Source organism: Fusarium odoratissimum (assembly GCF_000260195.1).
Source record: "Fusarium odoratissimum NRRL 54006 unplaced genomic scaffold supercont1.3, whole genome shotgun sequence".
In the NCBI taxonomy this organism is placed as follows: domain Eukaryota; kingdom Fungi; phylum Ascomycota; class Sordariomycetes; order Hypocreales; family Nectriaceae; genus Fusarium; species Fusarium odoratissimum.
Window position 1 is genome coordinate 249,569 of NW_022158689.1, and position 12,526 is coordinate 262,094.

Sequence of the window (12,526 nt, forward strand, 5' to 3'; positions counted from 1 at the left end):
GATTTCCTAAGTTCGTCTTACCTCACAGCAACCTGCTTGTTGCTCCTGCTCAAAGTCGCTCCTTCTGAACTTCACGACACTTTGCCCTCAAGTCACAAGACATGGGTCTCTCGTACTTCTTTCGCTTTTCGCGCCATGGCCATGGTATAGTTCATCCGCGCCATTGCCATTCCTCGGTCCGAACCAGCAGCGATGGCGCAAATCACTGAGAACGATGCCCTACCCCCCATTGAAGACACCGACATAATCTGGCCCGACGATCTACCGAATGCTCCCCAATTCCAGGAGGAAGATGAACCTGCTACAACTCCGATGGATCAAGAGATAGAGCCTGATGATAGGGACTGTCAGTGTGTTCGACTTTATTATAACCTTGCAAATGCTTACGATTTAATCAGGGACAGAAATTTTGGCTGAACAAGATCGACGGCTTTTTGAGATCAGAGTTAATAATGCGAAACTCTACTCTGGATATCTCTATAGCCATATTCCCAATTCAATTATCGACTGGGAACTCGATGGATCAACGAGACCGTGTCGTGTCCAAGGCCTGTCCTATTATAGCAAACCTATGGGATCGATTAGAGAGCTCGAAAATCACCTGAAGTCAGCAAAACATTTAGTGAGTATACATCTCTAATTCCTTCTATTGCTTTCCAATTCTAAGTGGCATAGAAATATGACGCATCTCTCGCTCGACAATCCCCTGCTCCCAAGCAAACGACTGATCAGCAAGACTACCAAGTCCCAGTCCCACCATTGAAGAGAACAAAGTTGGAGCATACCGTGAGCCCCGAAGAGTTGATGAGCGACGATCTCGTGTTGGAGGACAAGCCTTTTAATGAGGCTTTGCAGTTACCGAGTTCTTTTAATTACCCTCCTTGGCTGGTCATTCCAGACTCTCAAGATACAGCCTCTGAGGATGAGGAGATGACACTATCACCCACAACTGAGCCTCGGCTTAAGCATACTATCGAGAAGACAACTGGCGATGATCTTGTGTTGAAGGACAAATCTTTCGATGAGGCTTCAGAATACCCGTCTTCTTTCAACTACCCTCCCTGGCTGGTTATCCCAGACTCTCGAGAGACCTCTGAGGATGAGGAGATGCTACCATCACCTGCGAATGAGCTTGGGCCTGTGTTAAAGCATACAGTTGAGAAGACAACTGGTGAGAACCTTGTATTAGAGGACAAGTCGTTTGAGGAGGCTTCAAAGATGCCACTTTCTTTTTCTTACCCTCCGTGGGGAGTTGTCCAGGACTCGGACGAGGACTCAGAGAATGAGCCGTATGTGCATGCTGTTTGAACGCGCTGGAATGAGTATGGGATAAAAATGGCAATTATAATTAGAGTGTGAAGAAGAATGAGACTGCAAATTGAAGAGAGCTTGAGACTGAGATTTACTTACTGCAAAGTGAGATGCTGGTGGAGGTTAATTGAATTGATTGTGTGGAATTAATTGATAATACGTGACTTGGACAACCAAATAAATGGCGTTGGTGGATCTCACTTTTTTAGCCAAAGTCCGGATAACGAGTTTAGGATAGGGGGCGCGGGAGCCACCATTTTTTGGCGAACTTCCCACCAATTTTACACACACTGGAATTACCTTCCTGCAACCAATACTACTCCAAATTGAATAAATTTGGTATCATTAAGAAGCCTGAGTCTCAATTTACTATTGCTAATTAAACGCGCCCGTAAAATCTCTCTAGAATTGCTGCTGAGGCGTGGTACTCCAGCAGCCAGACAGTGCCATATGAGTCCACCCAGCCAATCTCGCGATAACTTCATTGCAACACTAATAATTATCTAAATTTGATAATCTTAGTACTATTAATAATCCCAAGTCTCATTTTATTAGTGCGAATTAAATGCGCCTGTAAAATCACTCTAGATATGCCACTGAGGTGTTGTACACCAGACTCATCTAGATGAACCCAGCGTCACGAATCTCGTGATAGCTTCATTTCTAAGTCTGAGCTCACTATTGCCTACCTCACTGTAGATCCCAGACTGATTTATGATACTCTTAGTCTTGACCTCTCTATCTAAGCGTCTATATCTGTTGCTCTCAAGTTACTACCACTCACGTCAATGTAGATCCTGCATATTGTACTCCAAGTTTTGACCTCTCTATCAAAACCTCCATATCGGTTGTTCGAGTTATTGTCAAATTGTTCAAGTCTTATAGCAACTCATGTCCCCTTAGTTAAATACAATATTAGTATTACTTACTTATGCCTTGTACAACTTGTTCCTCCCATGAAAGTCCTGTATGTTGCCAGAGTCTCAGTGACTTGGTTATCAATCAGAAGACAAGTTTACACTACCTACTGTTCTTTGCACCATTTGTGAGATAATCAAGTAGCAAGAAATTAACAGTATTTACTTGAGAGTTTCTTTTACTTATAGCTTTTATCATTCTACCTTTCCCAGGAATATTATTGCTATCAATTAAAAGCTCCATCTGTCCTCAGTATTTTCTAAATCCCAAACCCATAATACTAAGCTTGAATTCCAATCACCAAGTATCAATATTATCTACAAGATTTACAACAACAAATTTATACAGTTCTCATAATCCAGACACCTCACTAGCATTGCCATAAACTATTTCATCTCCTTCCCAAGAATCATTATCAAACCTCAGGGAGTTCCCATCTATTATTCTCAGGTTATACGGAGTGTTTCTCTTCATGTTCAACAGAATGATTAGTATACTAAAATAGTACTGGGCCTTATGTCCATTTCTCCCAGCTGACAGCATTCCCATGATTATTATATTCCCATAGCATAAAAAGATCTTACTCCCAACACTTCCTACTAAAGATTATAAAACTTCTTTTAGTACTAAAGTTCCCGCTCAGATCTCCCTGATGACAGCACTCCCATAATTAGTTATGAGTCTGTAGCATCAGGGAACAGACGTCGGCGGAAACGTCTTCTTTCAGGCCTGGCATGCTGGGAGGTGTCAGCATGATCAGTTGCCGATGATGAAAGAGAAAGGTGCCAAGGTTCTGGCTCCTTCAGCTATTAGGGCTGAAGCTGGAAAATATCGAGATTTGCCTGGGATGCCTGTGAGTTTGTTCAGAGTATGATTAATGAATGCTAATCAAGAGATAGGGGCATACGGACAATATCGAGGCCATTACAGATGTTCAGTCTGTTATTGGGACTTACAGACGAAGCTGCGAGCTAGCTAAATCAGCTGGCTTTGATGGAGTTGAGCTCCTTGCTCAAGGGTAACATATGACATATCCATTGGCACCTCTAGGGCAATTGCTAACTTACATCGCAGCGGCTATCTACCTCAACAGTTTCTCAGCAGGTCAGTCATGCCAATTACTTCATATCTCCTGGGTGCTAATTATGTAGCCGTGCGAATCACCGTACCGACAACTATGGCGGTTCAGTCGGAAACAGATGCCGCTTCACCCTCGAACTCGTCGATGCAATCGCCGCCGTCTTCAACGGACACGAGTATATCTGCGTCAAAATTAACCCTACAGACCATCTCAACGATTCTATCGTTGACTTTGGTGAGATGAAAGAGACCTATACGTATCTCATCACCGAGCTTGTCAAACGAAAGGTTGGTATCATCAACCTTGGCCGTCGTGGTGCCGAAACGTCCCCCGGTTCAGGGGAATTCTTTGGACCTCTCCCTCGGCCTGAAGGTTATCCTCTCCCTCGTGGCTATGACCCTGTTCTTGACTTTGGGAAGCTCGTCAAGTTTCCTGGTAGTCCGACTTTGCTAATGGCCAATCATGATTATACTGTTGAAGCGGCTGATACTCTCGTTGGAGCGGGCAAACTCGACATGATTACGTTTGCGAGAGCTTTCATCCACAATCCGGTGAGTAGTCCAACATTGACATCTTCTATTCTGACTGGTTGCAAAGGATCTTGTTCCTCGCATCATTCATGGAGTACCCCTCGCCACGAATGATAGAGGCGCTTGGGTTTATTACGGGCTGGACAAAAGACCAGAAGAGGGTTACAATGATTGGCCAGTAGCCTCAACCACATAGACGTCACTCGAGCAAGCAATAGATAGTCATTAGACTTTTCACGACAATATCAGATAGGGGCAGATATATGAGCAATATGTGCATTGTTCCATTCAAATGAATGTGACTTGATAATATACGAGCAGATAACTATGTACAGATGAATGAGTGTCATGGATGAATCACCATGATAATCCCATTTGCAACGCAAAACTGGGTGTCCAGCATCCACGTCCGTGCAAAACCCAGAAGAAAGAAAAGCAGTGCTAGCACTGTTTTTCATTTCATTTACTTCTTGAGGGTGAGCAGACCAGGGCGGTAAGGAAGGTTGTTGTAATCGCCACCAACGCTGGGGTTGCGGCCCTGGTAGAGGAGCTGGAGGTTGCAAGGGTCGACGGGGAAGGTCTGGTCGTTGCTGGTTCGGATCAGCTCTCCGTGGCTGATGTCGTTGGTCCAGGTAGCACCGCTGTTGGCCTTGCCGGCGAAGGGGTTGGCCTCGGTACCGGCATTGACGGTCCACTGGCCATCGAGGCTGTTGGCGGTGAAAGAGCGGAAGAAGCGGCCGTTCTTGCCCTTGGCCTCGACGATCATGAGGTACTTGTTAAGTCCCTGGAGGGAGTAGACCTGCACGGCCTCGAAGAGGTTGTCCTCAGTATCCTGGAGGATGATCTGGGACTGGGAGCCGAAGCTGCCGGGGAAGTTGCCAATGGGCATGCTGGCGCGGTAGATGCGGCCGTTATCACCGGCGAAGAACAGGTACATGTTCTTGCTGTCACCAATGACGGTCTGGTCGATGGGACCGTAGGCAGCGTTGGCGATCTCGCCGGTGAAGAGAGGCTGGGCAGCAGACCAGCCGTTGGGGTTGGTAGGGTTGCTGGAAGTTCTGTAGGAGAACTTGGTAGGACCCCACTGGTGGGCGAGGATCCAGATGTTCTTAGGCTTGAAGAAGAACAGGGTGGGGGCGACTGCCGTAGAGGTCATGCCGGTCTGGGTGGCGGAACCGAGCTGGTTGAGGTTGGAGACGGGGCTGAAGGCCATGGATCCCCAGGCGCCGTTGCCGAAGGTAGTGGCGTAGACAAGCTGGCCGCCGTTGTAGGGAGCGACGGTGAAGTCCTTGAGGGAGACCCAGGGGGACTTGGGCTGGGCGAGAGCACCGCTAGAAGTCCATCTGTAGGTGGTGGGGAGAGAGCACTGGGCTGAGACATCGCCGACGGAGGCGAGGAGCAGCAGACCTGTAGAGAACAGGCTGAGATCGTTGCTGAAGAACTTCATGGTGAAGGTTGAGGAGATGAGGAGATGAGATGAGGTTGTGGTGATACAAAAAAAAAAGACTGATCGACGAGGAAGAAGTCAGTATATTATATATGAATTAGTAGATGGACTATGCATGGCGAGATGGCCCTTAATTGGTATGGGGATCATTCGTTGCTGGGGAATAATTGAGCTGGCATTGGAGGAGAAAATACCGTGTATCCACAGGAATACAACGATACAACCCAGTCTTGTTCTAGATCATCCGAACAATGACCCAAACAAGGATCGATCGAGGGGTGCTGAACGAGTGTAAACGAGCATGTTCCTTTTGGAACCACGGAGACGGATCCGAGTGTTTCTTCTTTTGGGTTAGCTCGATCGAGCCAGGTACACTTGGCTTACGCTAATTTAACCAGAAGAGAAAAGTACCGTTGCCTGTTACAGAATGCTGTGGTGCGAGTCAGCTTGAACGTGCGTTTGCCTGAAGCTGAAGCAGTGACGAATACACATGCGTTTGCCATTTCAAGAGTATAAACTTTCTTGTTTGGGTCCTGCATTGCGTGCAGGAAACGTGACGAAGCGGTAGACACGGCATGTTTCTCGGCTTCATCTAAACAGAATCGATTTGCCAAGCTGAATCATAGTGGGTTTCATCTTGGCAGGCCTGGTTTCAGCCTCCACTTTGTCATCTCATTGGGCCTTCCCGCGGGATACGAGAAAAACCAGAGACAGGCCTGACCACCACATGATGTCCTTTCCCAGATGGACTGATGCAGTCATTACTGTGAACAGTCTAGTTAACGATGCCATGTGGCTAGCAAATGTGTATGCACCCCAGGAACCCAGCTGCGCAGGAAAAAAATACAGTGGGATATTGGCGCACCTATAGAATTGCACCGTTCACCGTCTTTGGTGTAAAGCCCGTCGGTAAATCTAGTCAACACCCCAGATTCGTCCCTGAAAAACAACCCCGGCACGGCAAAGGGCCTCCTTAGGCTAAAAGCATCGGGGTCAACGATTGTCATATATTATTAGCGTGCCAGTAGAATTAACTACTGATATGTTGTTTCACACGCAGTCTGTTATTCCGCCTATCAGACTCAACTTGGTATTTAACAGTAAATTGTATTTTAGCCAGATTTGGTGTAAGCGGGCGAATTAAACTATGCGAGTCGCACAGGAAATAGGGAATAGCAACTACAGAATGCGGGGGATGAATGCGGAGTGCATACAGCCGTGTAAGTCAAAGATATCATGAACTTGTAAGTGTTGATGAGGATGGGAATTTTGGCGGTGAGGGTGAGGGGGATTGAGCAAGATGACTTCAGATAAGGCTGAATGTTTTCCCACGGAACTCGGCTTCTTTCATGTCTGAAGTTAAATGTCAAGGCGAGAACAAAGTGGGTTTGTCATAGCGTGATGGACGTCCCCTTGAAACGCCAAGTAATATCCGTTTCCTGGAAGAGATAAGATAGGACGACCAAAAGGGGGAATGGAAGCGAGATGTAGTGCTACATACTGATAAGATAAGAGGAATGAAGTCATTGAAGCTCACCCTATACTCTAAGAATATTTTGAGTAGAGAATAATTAACACACCACAATAGCTTGACCTTGATGTTGATGGAGAGTAAAAACAAAGTTTTAAACAGTTCTATAAACCTTGTGGTTAAAATAAGATCATCAAGCTCTTCCTAAGTCTTAAACCTTGTATTTCTAGCAAAGACTTAATTTCTAAAGTTCCTCTCTAATAATCTGAGCCACAGTACAGACCATAGTTACTTCAACTAAGCCACTACCCAACGTCGACTAAACAGTATAGCATAAAAAAAAGTATATTTCTAGGACAGATATCTAGTACACATCTATTCTAAGCAATCTATGCATTCGGCATATGATCCTTCATCCAATTCTCCTTTTCTATCCGTAATGATCTCTGCCCCCATTTAATAGTCATCCACGCCCCAATCGCTCCCCAAACCGACGGAACTGCCCATCCCAGCGTATATCCAACCTCAACAGGCAACACCCAAGCCAACACGATCAAAACAATGCTCACAACCGACCCGGTAATCGCCCAGGCCCAGAGCATCTCAACAAGCATCCTTCTAAACCTCGGCGACGCGTTATATCGCGCCATAGCAGCTTCTCTATACTCCTTCCCGCCACCCCCATCACAAGCTGTGATATCCTCCATGATCGTAAATGTGAGGGGAGGATATTTGTCGCCGATGACGTGGGAGCTTAAGCGGTGCCAGCGAAGTCTCCAGCCGAAATGATACGCTATCCCGGTCCAGATCATGTATGTGGTTACCATTAGTATACCGACCGGCATGATGATACTCAAACCCCTCATCATCGGCGGATCAGGTATGCTGAACCCAATCATAAGAGCCGTCATGACAAAGTACGGTGGACCGAGAACAAGATGCACCGTATCAAAACTCCATCGTCCTGCACCGTTAAGAGGACGATAAGTATCACGCTTCAACGCAAGCCGTAAACCGCGAAGACCATATTCTCCACCTGATATAAACCCAAACATTGCCGTGATGATGGCAAACATAGCGCCCGGACGTAAATCGGTCAGGTTTGAGATTGTGAAGTAAAAGATAATCGGGATGAGTGTGCATTCGGTTAAGATGAGGAACCAGAACAGAAAGATCATGAGCTTGTGCTCGTGGAGGTTATACGGCAATGGCGGAGGACCACGGGCGATAGTATCGGGCTGTTCATTTTTGCTCGGCATAGACGGTGTGCTCGGAGCAGAAGAGAGCGTTGTATTTTCTGTAGTCGACACATTATTCGATGTCGTCGCCATTGTGAGAAGAACTGGCGTGCATAAGCTTAAAAATAAGCTTATTTTACAAAAACACTACAGAGGAGACAAAAAGCACCATTAAATCACTCAGGGGCATTCAGTCTGTTTTATTAGACAGTTCTAGCGGTTATGGCGTACGTCAGTGGCAAAAAGATTAGTGACAGACAAGTGCGTCAGAACGGTCTTGGTATTTGAAGAGTTGGGGGCGGATGGAGCGGGTGATGATGCTATTTTTGCTTGGCGTGAGCGCTGAGGATGCAATGCCAAGGGATTGGAAAACAAGATTGGCTCTCTGGAGAGGCTTGGTTAGAGGGAGAGTGTTGGTGATAGGAGATTTAAATCCGGGGATGTAACGTCGAATGTGAGAGAATTGGATCGATGATGACTGCTTTTTGTCTTCGGCTTCGTTTTTACTGACTGGAGTGTTTCGTACTCGCTCTTTGAGATGGTTTTGATAGGTTTGCCATTGTGGGATGATGGTCGACCTCAACACTGTCAGCCCAACACGCAAGATATTGCAGCAATGCAACCACAGAACCAGAACAGAGTTCAAGTTTACTCCAGTGGATTGCACAAAAGAATGAGAAGAGATGATACTGATAACTCATCATTGGCACACGTAACTACCGGCGTTGATCTACAACAGCACCAGCGTCTTATTACCGGCCCGGACGTCCGTACGGACAAGGGTGATGATCAGACCATCCCTCCGCATCTTCCGGGCCGCTTCGTCAAGCGCAGACATACCAATGCCGAATAAAACCAGACTGCTTCAAGCGACTTTGGTAGTGGACCTAAACAAACTCTACCTACGTCTGAACTGACCAGCAAGCTTCAAAATCTCGCGCTATGCTCGTACCAGAAGACGAGGCATAACACCGAGGACACTAATACTCCGTAGAGATCGGATAAAGCATGCAATAACACCGCCCGAACGCGAGATCGGTAAGGCCGAAAGTTTATTCTTTCGCGAGCTTCGCGAGCTCGAATGCGATGCTATAGGTGGGGGAACAACCGCGCGGCCTTTATACACCGACATGTCTTGAGTAATGTCAATGCACAGAGTTCTTCAAGCTGTCTTCGGAATGAATTATCCATCGAGTCAGGGCATGGTTAACAATGTGCTCTGATCGCAACACGGAAAGATAACCTTGCGGCAACGTTAACACTCCACGTAGACAATGGACATCTTCGAACCGAAACAAAACATGGGTATTCGTGTACTGTTCTAACCTAACTCCCCCCTTCAGAAGTCCAGTCCCTCCTCCTCTTCTAGCTCGTCACTAGACCCGGAAAATACCTCCTAAGACTACTATCCAGCATCCGTATCCCCACCGGCTTGACGAGATAATTATCCGCACCCGCCTTACTCGCCGCCTCCCTATCCGTCTGGCTATCCTGCCCCGTGACGATAAACAACACCGATTTGCCCGTCTTCTCCAGCGCTCTGATCTGCCGCGTAGCGCTAATACCATCGCAGACCGGCATCTGGAGATCCATGAGGATGAGGTCGATCGGTGTGGAGGTCTGCTGCTTCTTAAAGAGCTCTACTGCCTGGTGCCCGTCTATGGCGCTTAGGTAGGGAAGGCCGCGCTTTTTGCAGTACATTTCTAGGATGCGCAGGTTCACTGCGTTGTCGTCCACGATGAGGGTCATGGGTTTTGAGTTGGTGGGTGGGATGAGGGGGCGGATGGGGAGGTCGATTGTAGCTGCTTCGATTTGGGACACGGCTTTTGCGACGGATTCGTTTAGAAGTGCTTCGGTTGTTCGTAGAGCGACTGAAGAGCCGGTGACGGAATCGTAGCCTTCGTCTGAAGTTGACTTTTGATCGCTCTCGGTTGTTGGGTCCGGGGGTGTCAGGAGGGATTCCGGATCTTCGAGGGGCGCGGGAGATGGTTGTGGGGATGTCCTTGTAGACCTGCGTAGTCGTGCTAGTAGTTCATCTGCTTTCTGGAGTGCAGAGTCAATCGCCGACGACGAGAAAGGTCCGTTGACGAAGACGATGTTGGTACATGATTCGGGAACGTCTCGTTCATCCGAGTTGGGCACTAGACAAACAGCGACCTGTCCCTTCGGTAGTATTGAGTGATATTTCTCTCGTTCGGTCGGATCGCGTATATAGTCAATGATATTGAGACAATCTTGTGGGTCATTCGATGAGGAGAAACCATTTCGGGCCAGGTATTTCGCTAGGTTCGAGGATAGCTGCAGGTCGGGGGGATCGGATGGCAGATGTCGGTAGCTCAACGGCAAGTGCTTGAGTTGCAAGGTTGTTATTTCGGTGGGAGGAGAACCCGAGGGACGAATGTCGCGGAACGTCGCGCGGAAGTGAGAACCGCGATTAACCTCTGACGACACCAATTCGATCGAACCGTGAAGCAGTGCAGAAAACTTGGTCGCGAGTGTCAAGCCAAGTCCAGCGCCGGTTGAGTGCTCGCCAACTTTCTCGTATAGATCAAAGATGCGACCTTGATCTTCAGGAGGAATGCCGCAGCCAGTATCTTCAACATCCACCACGAGCGTCTTTGTGTCTTGTGTATAGGATTGTGTGACGGTGACTACTCCTTTGGTCGTGTTCTGTACAGCGTTTACGATGAGCGGAAGGATACTGTCTCGGAAGAGGTTGATGTCGATTCGAAGGCCTTCGGAGTCTGGTGTGAGGTTGTGATGGAAGAAGACGGGGGCTCGTGTACGCGTGTCCCTAAAGGTGAAGTCGGCCAATGCCTTGACGAGCGCTGTCTCCAGAGACTCGATGCCATGCGTAGCGTATTGTCGTTCGGCCGCAGCGATATCAGCCCAGCGGTTTAGAGTGATCATGCTGTTGACAGTCGACATGAGCTCTCTGCCCGCAGTAGATATTGTATCGAGGTAGATGGACGACTTCCCCAGCTCAGCAAGCGGCTTCATTATCGCCTCCACGCCAGGCCGCAACGTCGAACTTCCAGGCACTGTCAATGCCCTTAGATCTTCCGTCAATAGTTCTGCGGCGCCGAGGATGCCGTGAATCGGGGTTCGGAGCTGGTGCGATACGCCGCGAAGGAATTTCTCTTTCGCTCGCATGACTTCTGTAAGGAGACGTTTCTGCCATCGTTGGGTGAGCATGGTAGCGCAGGTGTGCACAAACCAAGAGTCGACATCGTCAAATATTCTGCGGAAATCCTTTGTCGCAACGACGAGGACCGAGGGGCCGAGTTTCGTTTCGCATTGTGCTGAGATGAAGCGTACTACTCGATCTTTAGGTGGCTCGTCGAAATTGGAGTTCGCGATAAAGTCCTCGATGTATTCGTCATCCTCCCACAATCCATGCTTCAAATCTGATGTCGTCGCGGGGTACGGGACCGTCGATTGGTCGGTGCCCGTAGACTGCAGACTTATTGACTCGTCGGGGAAGGCTTGTCGAAGGATCCGGAGGATAGGTTCTTGGATATCGTCGCCGTCAGGCTCTTGTTGAACGGCTGCGATAAGCTCAACAAATCGGTGACGTTCACGTTGGCGTCGTGCTCGTGCACATTGTATTATATCGTGAACGATCCAGTCGGCTAATCGAGCTAGTGCAAGCTGTTGTGTCTTGGATAACGGATCTCGACCCGTCGCTGACGCTACGCACAACGAACCGAGTCCGACACATTCACCCGACTCGTGTTGCATTCGGAGCGGGACACCAGCATATGCGACGAGTCCACCGTGTTCAACGTATGGCGACTCGCGAAATCTCCAGTCCTGGAGCATGTTTGGCAAGAGGAAGACATTCTATCGAGGCTTAGCGAAGGGCGTCAGAGAGGTAGCGGTGACTATACTCCAGGTGGTTGAGTCACGGTATGTGCGCAGAGGGTTTCACCACGGGGAAGAATAGCGAGTTGAAGGCCTACCGTGGCCAGACGAATGTAAACATTGACATCCAGCACACCAACAACAGCATACTCCCAGCCCGACGACTCTTGAGCAAGACACGCCTTCTCCTGCAGTCCCGCAAGGAGTTCAGGCTCGTTGTCTAAATCCCTCGCATAATACCATAGCATAGACAGCCTCAGCCTTTCATTCTTTGCCAAACGCGACCGCACATATTTCGAAGACGACGCACAATGCGCTTCCGGCGGTATCGACGACGGACCGAACGGATCTGGTTTCGGAGGGTAGAAGGACGAATCGACGTCGGAAGTCCACGGCTCTATCGGGGCCTTGAAGTTGTTGGCATCGAAAATGGGGCCGATCGCCTTTGGACGCGGAGGGAGAGAGTGTTTATCGATTGTTGAGGAGAGGAGCGCGGCGTCTGCTTTGGGGAAGAAATGCATTTAGTGATGATTATCTAGGAACTGAATTGAATTTGACGAGGCATGGGTGTGGGAACTTTTAGGGAAGGGATCGTCGAAAATTAAATTGTTAGAGGAATTGAATTCAAACCGAATTGAATTTGATGGAGATGGGGAGAAGAGAGGG

The 12,526-nt window shown here is 48.3% G+C and overlaps 5 protein-coding genes across 6 annotated transcripts; 2 read left to right on the forward strand and 3 right to left on the reverse strand.

Annotated features, from left to right (window-relative positions):
* Nucleotides 1-192: 192 nt before the first annotated feature.
* Nucleotides 193-1,308, forward strand: FOIG_02484 (uncharacterized protein; the record flags this gene model as incomplete). The annotated part of the gene is made up of 3 exons (XM_031199794.1): nt 193-346; nt 399-622; nt 676-1,308. 3 exons carry the CDS (start codon nt 193-195, stop codon nt 1,306-1,308), a joined length of 1,011 nt encoding a protein of 336 aa, XP_031069562.1.
* A 1,687-nt stretch (nt 1,309-2,995) lies between these two features.
* On the forward strand, nt 2,996-4,036 carry FOIG_02485 (uncharacterized protein; the record flags this gene model as incomplete). Its single annotated transcript, XM_031199795.1, has 5 exons — nt 2,996-3,082; nt 3,129-3,247; nt 3,304-3,333; nt 3,381-3,861; nt 3,908-4,036. 5 exons carry the CDS (start codon nt 2,996-2,998, stop codon nt 4,034-4,036), a joined length of 846 nt encoding a protein of 281 aa, XP_031069563.1.
* A 78-nt stretch (nt 4,037-4,114) lies between these two features.
* FOIG_02486 (alpha-N-arabinofuranosidase) lies at nt 4,115-5,411 on the reverse strand. The gene has a single exon (XM_031199796.1). It carries the CDS (start codon nt 5,285-5,287, stop codon nt 4,304-4,306), a length of 984 nt encoding a protein of 327 aa, XP_031069564.1. The 5' UTR covers nt 5,288-5,411; the 3' UTR covers nt 4,115-4,303.
* Nucleotides 5,412-7,085: 1,674 nt separating this feature from the next.
* Nucleotides 7,086-8,663, reverse strand: FOIG_02487 (uncharacterized protein). 2 transcript variants are annotated; one of them, XM_031199798.1, is made up of 2 exons: nt 8,106-8,281; nt 7,086-8,055 (listed from the first exon to the last, which is right to left on the reverse strand). In XM_031199798.1, the coding sequence occupies exon 2, from the start codon at nt 8,015-8,017 to the stop codon at nt 7,148-7,150; it is 870 nt and encodes a 289-aa protein (XP_031069566.1). In that variant the 5' UTR covers nt 8,018-8,055; nt 8,106-8,281; the 3' UTR covers nt 7,086-7,147. The 2 variants fall into 2 exon arrangements, with proteins under 2 accessions (XP_031069566.1, XP_031069565.1); XM_031199797.1 differs by having other exon boundaries at nt 7,086-8,663.
* A 370-nt stretch (nt 8,664-9,033) lies between these two features.
* On the reverse strand, nt 9,034-12,526 carry FOIG_02488 (uncharacterized protein). Its single transcript, XM_031199799.1, has 2 exons — nt 11,887-12,526; nt 9,034-11,839 (listed from the first exon to the last, which is right to left on the reverse strand). Exons 1-2 carry the CDS (start codon nt 12,379-12,381, stop codon nt 9,362-9,364), a joined length of 2,973 nt encoding a protein of 990 aa, XP_031069567.1. The 5' UTR covers nt 12,382-12,526; the 3' UTR covers nt 9,034-9,361.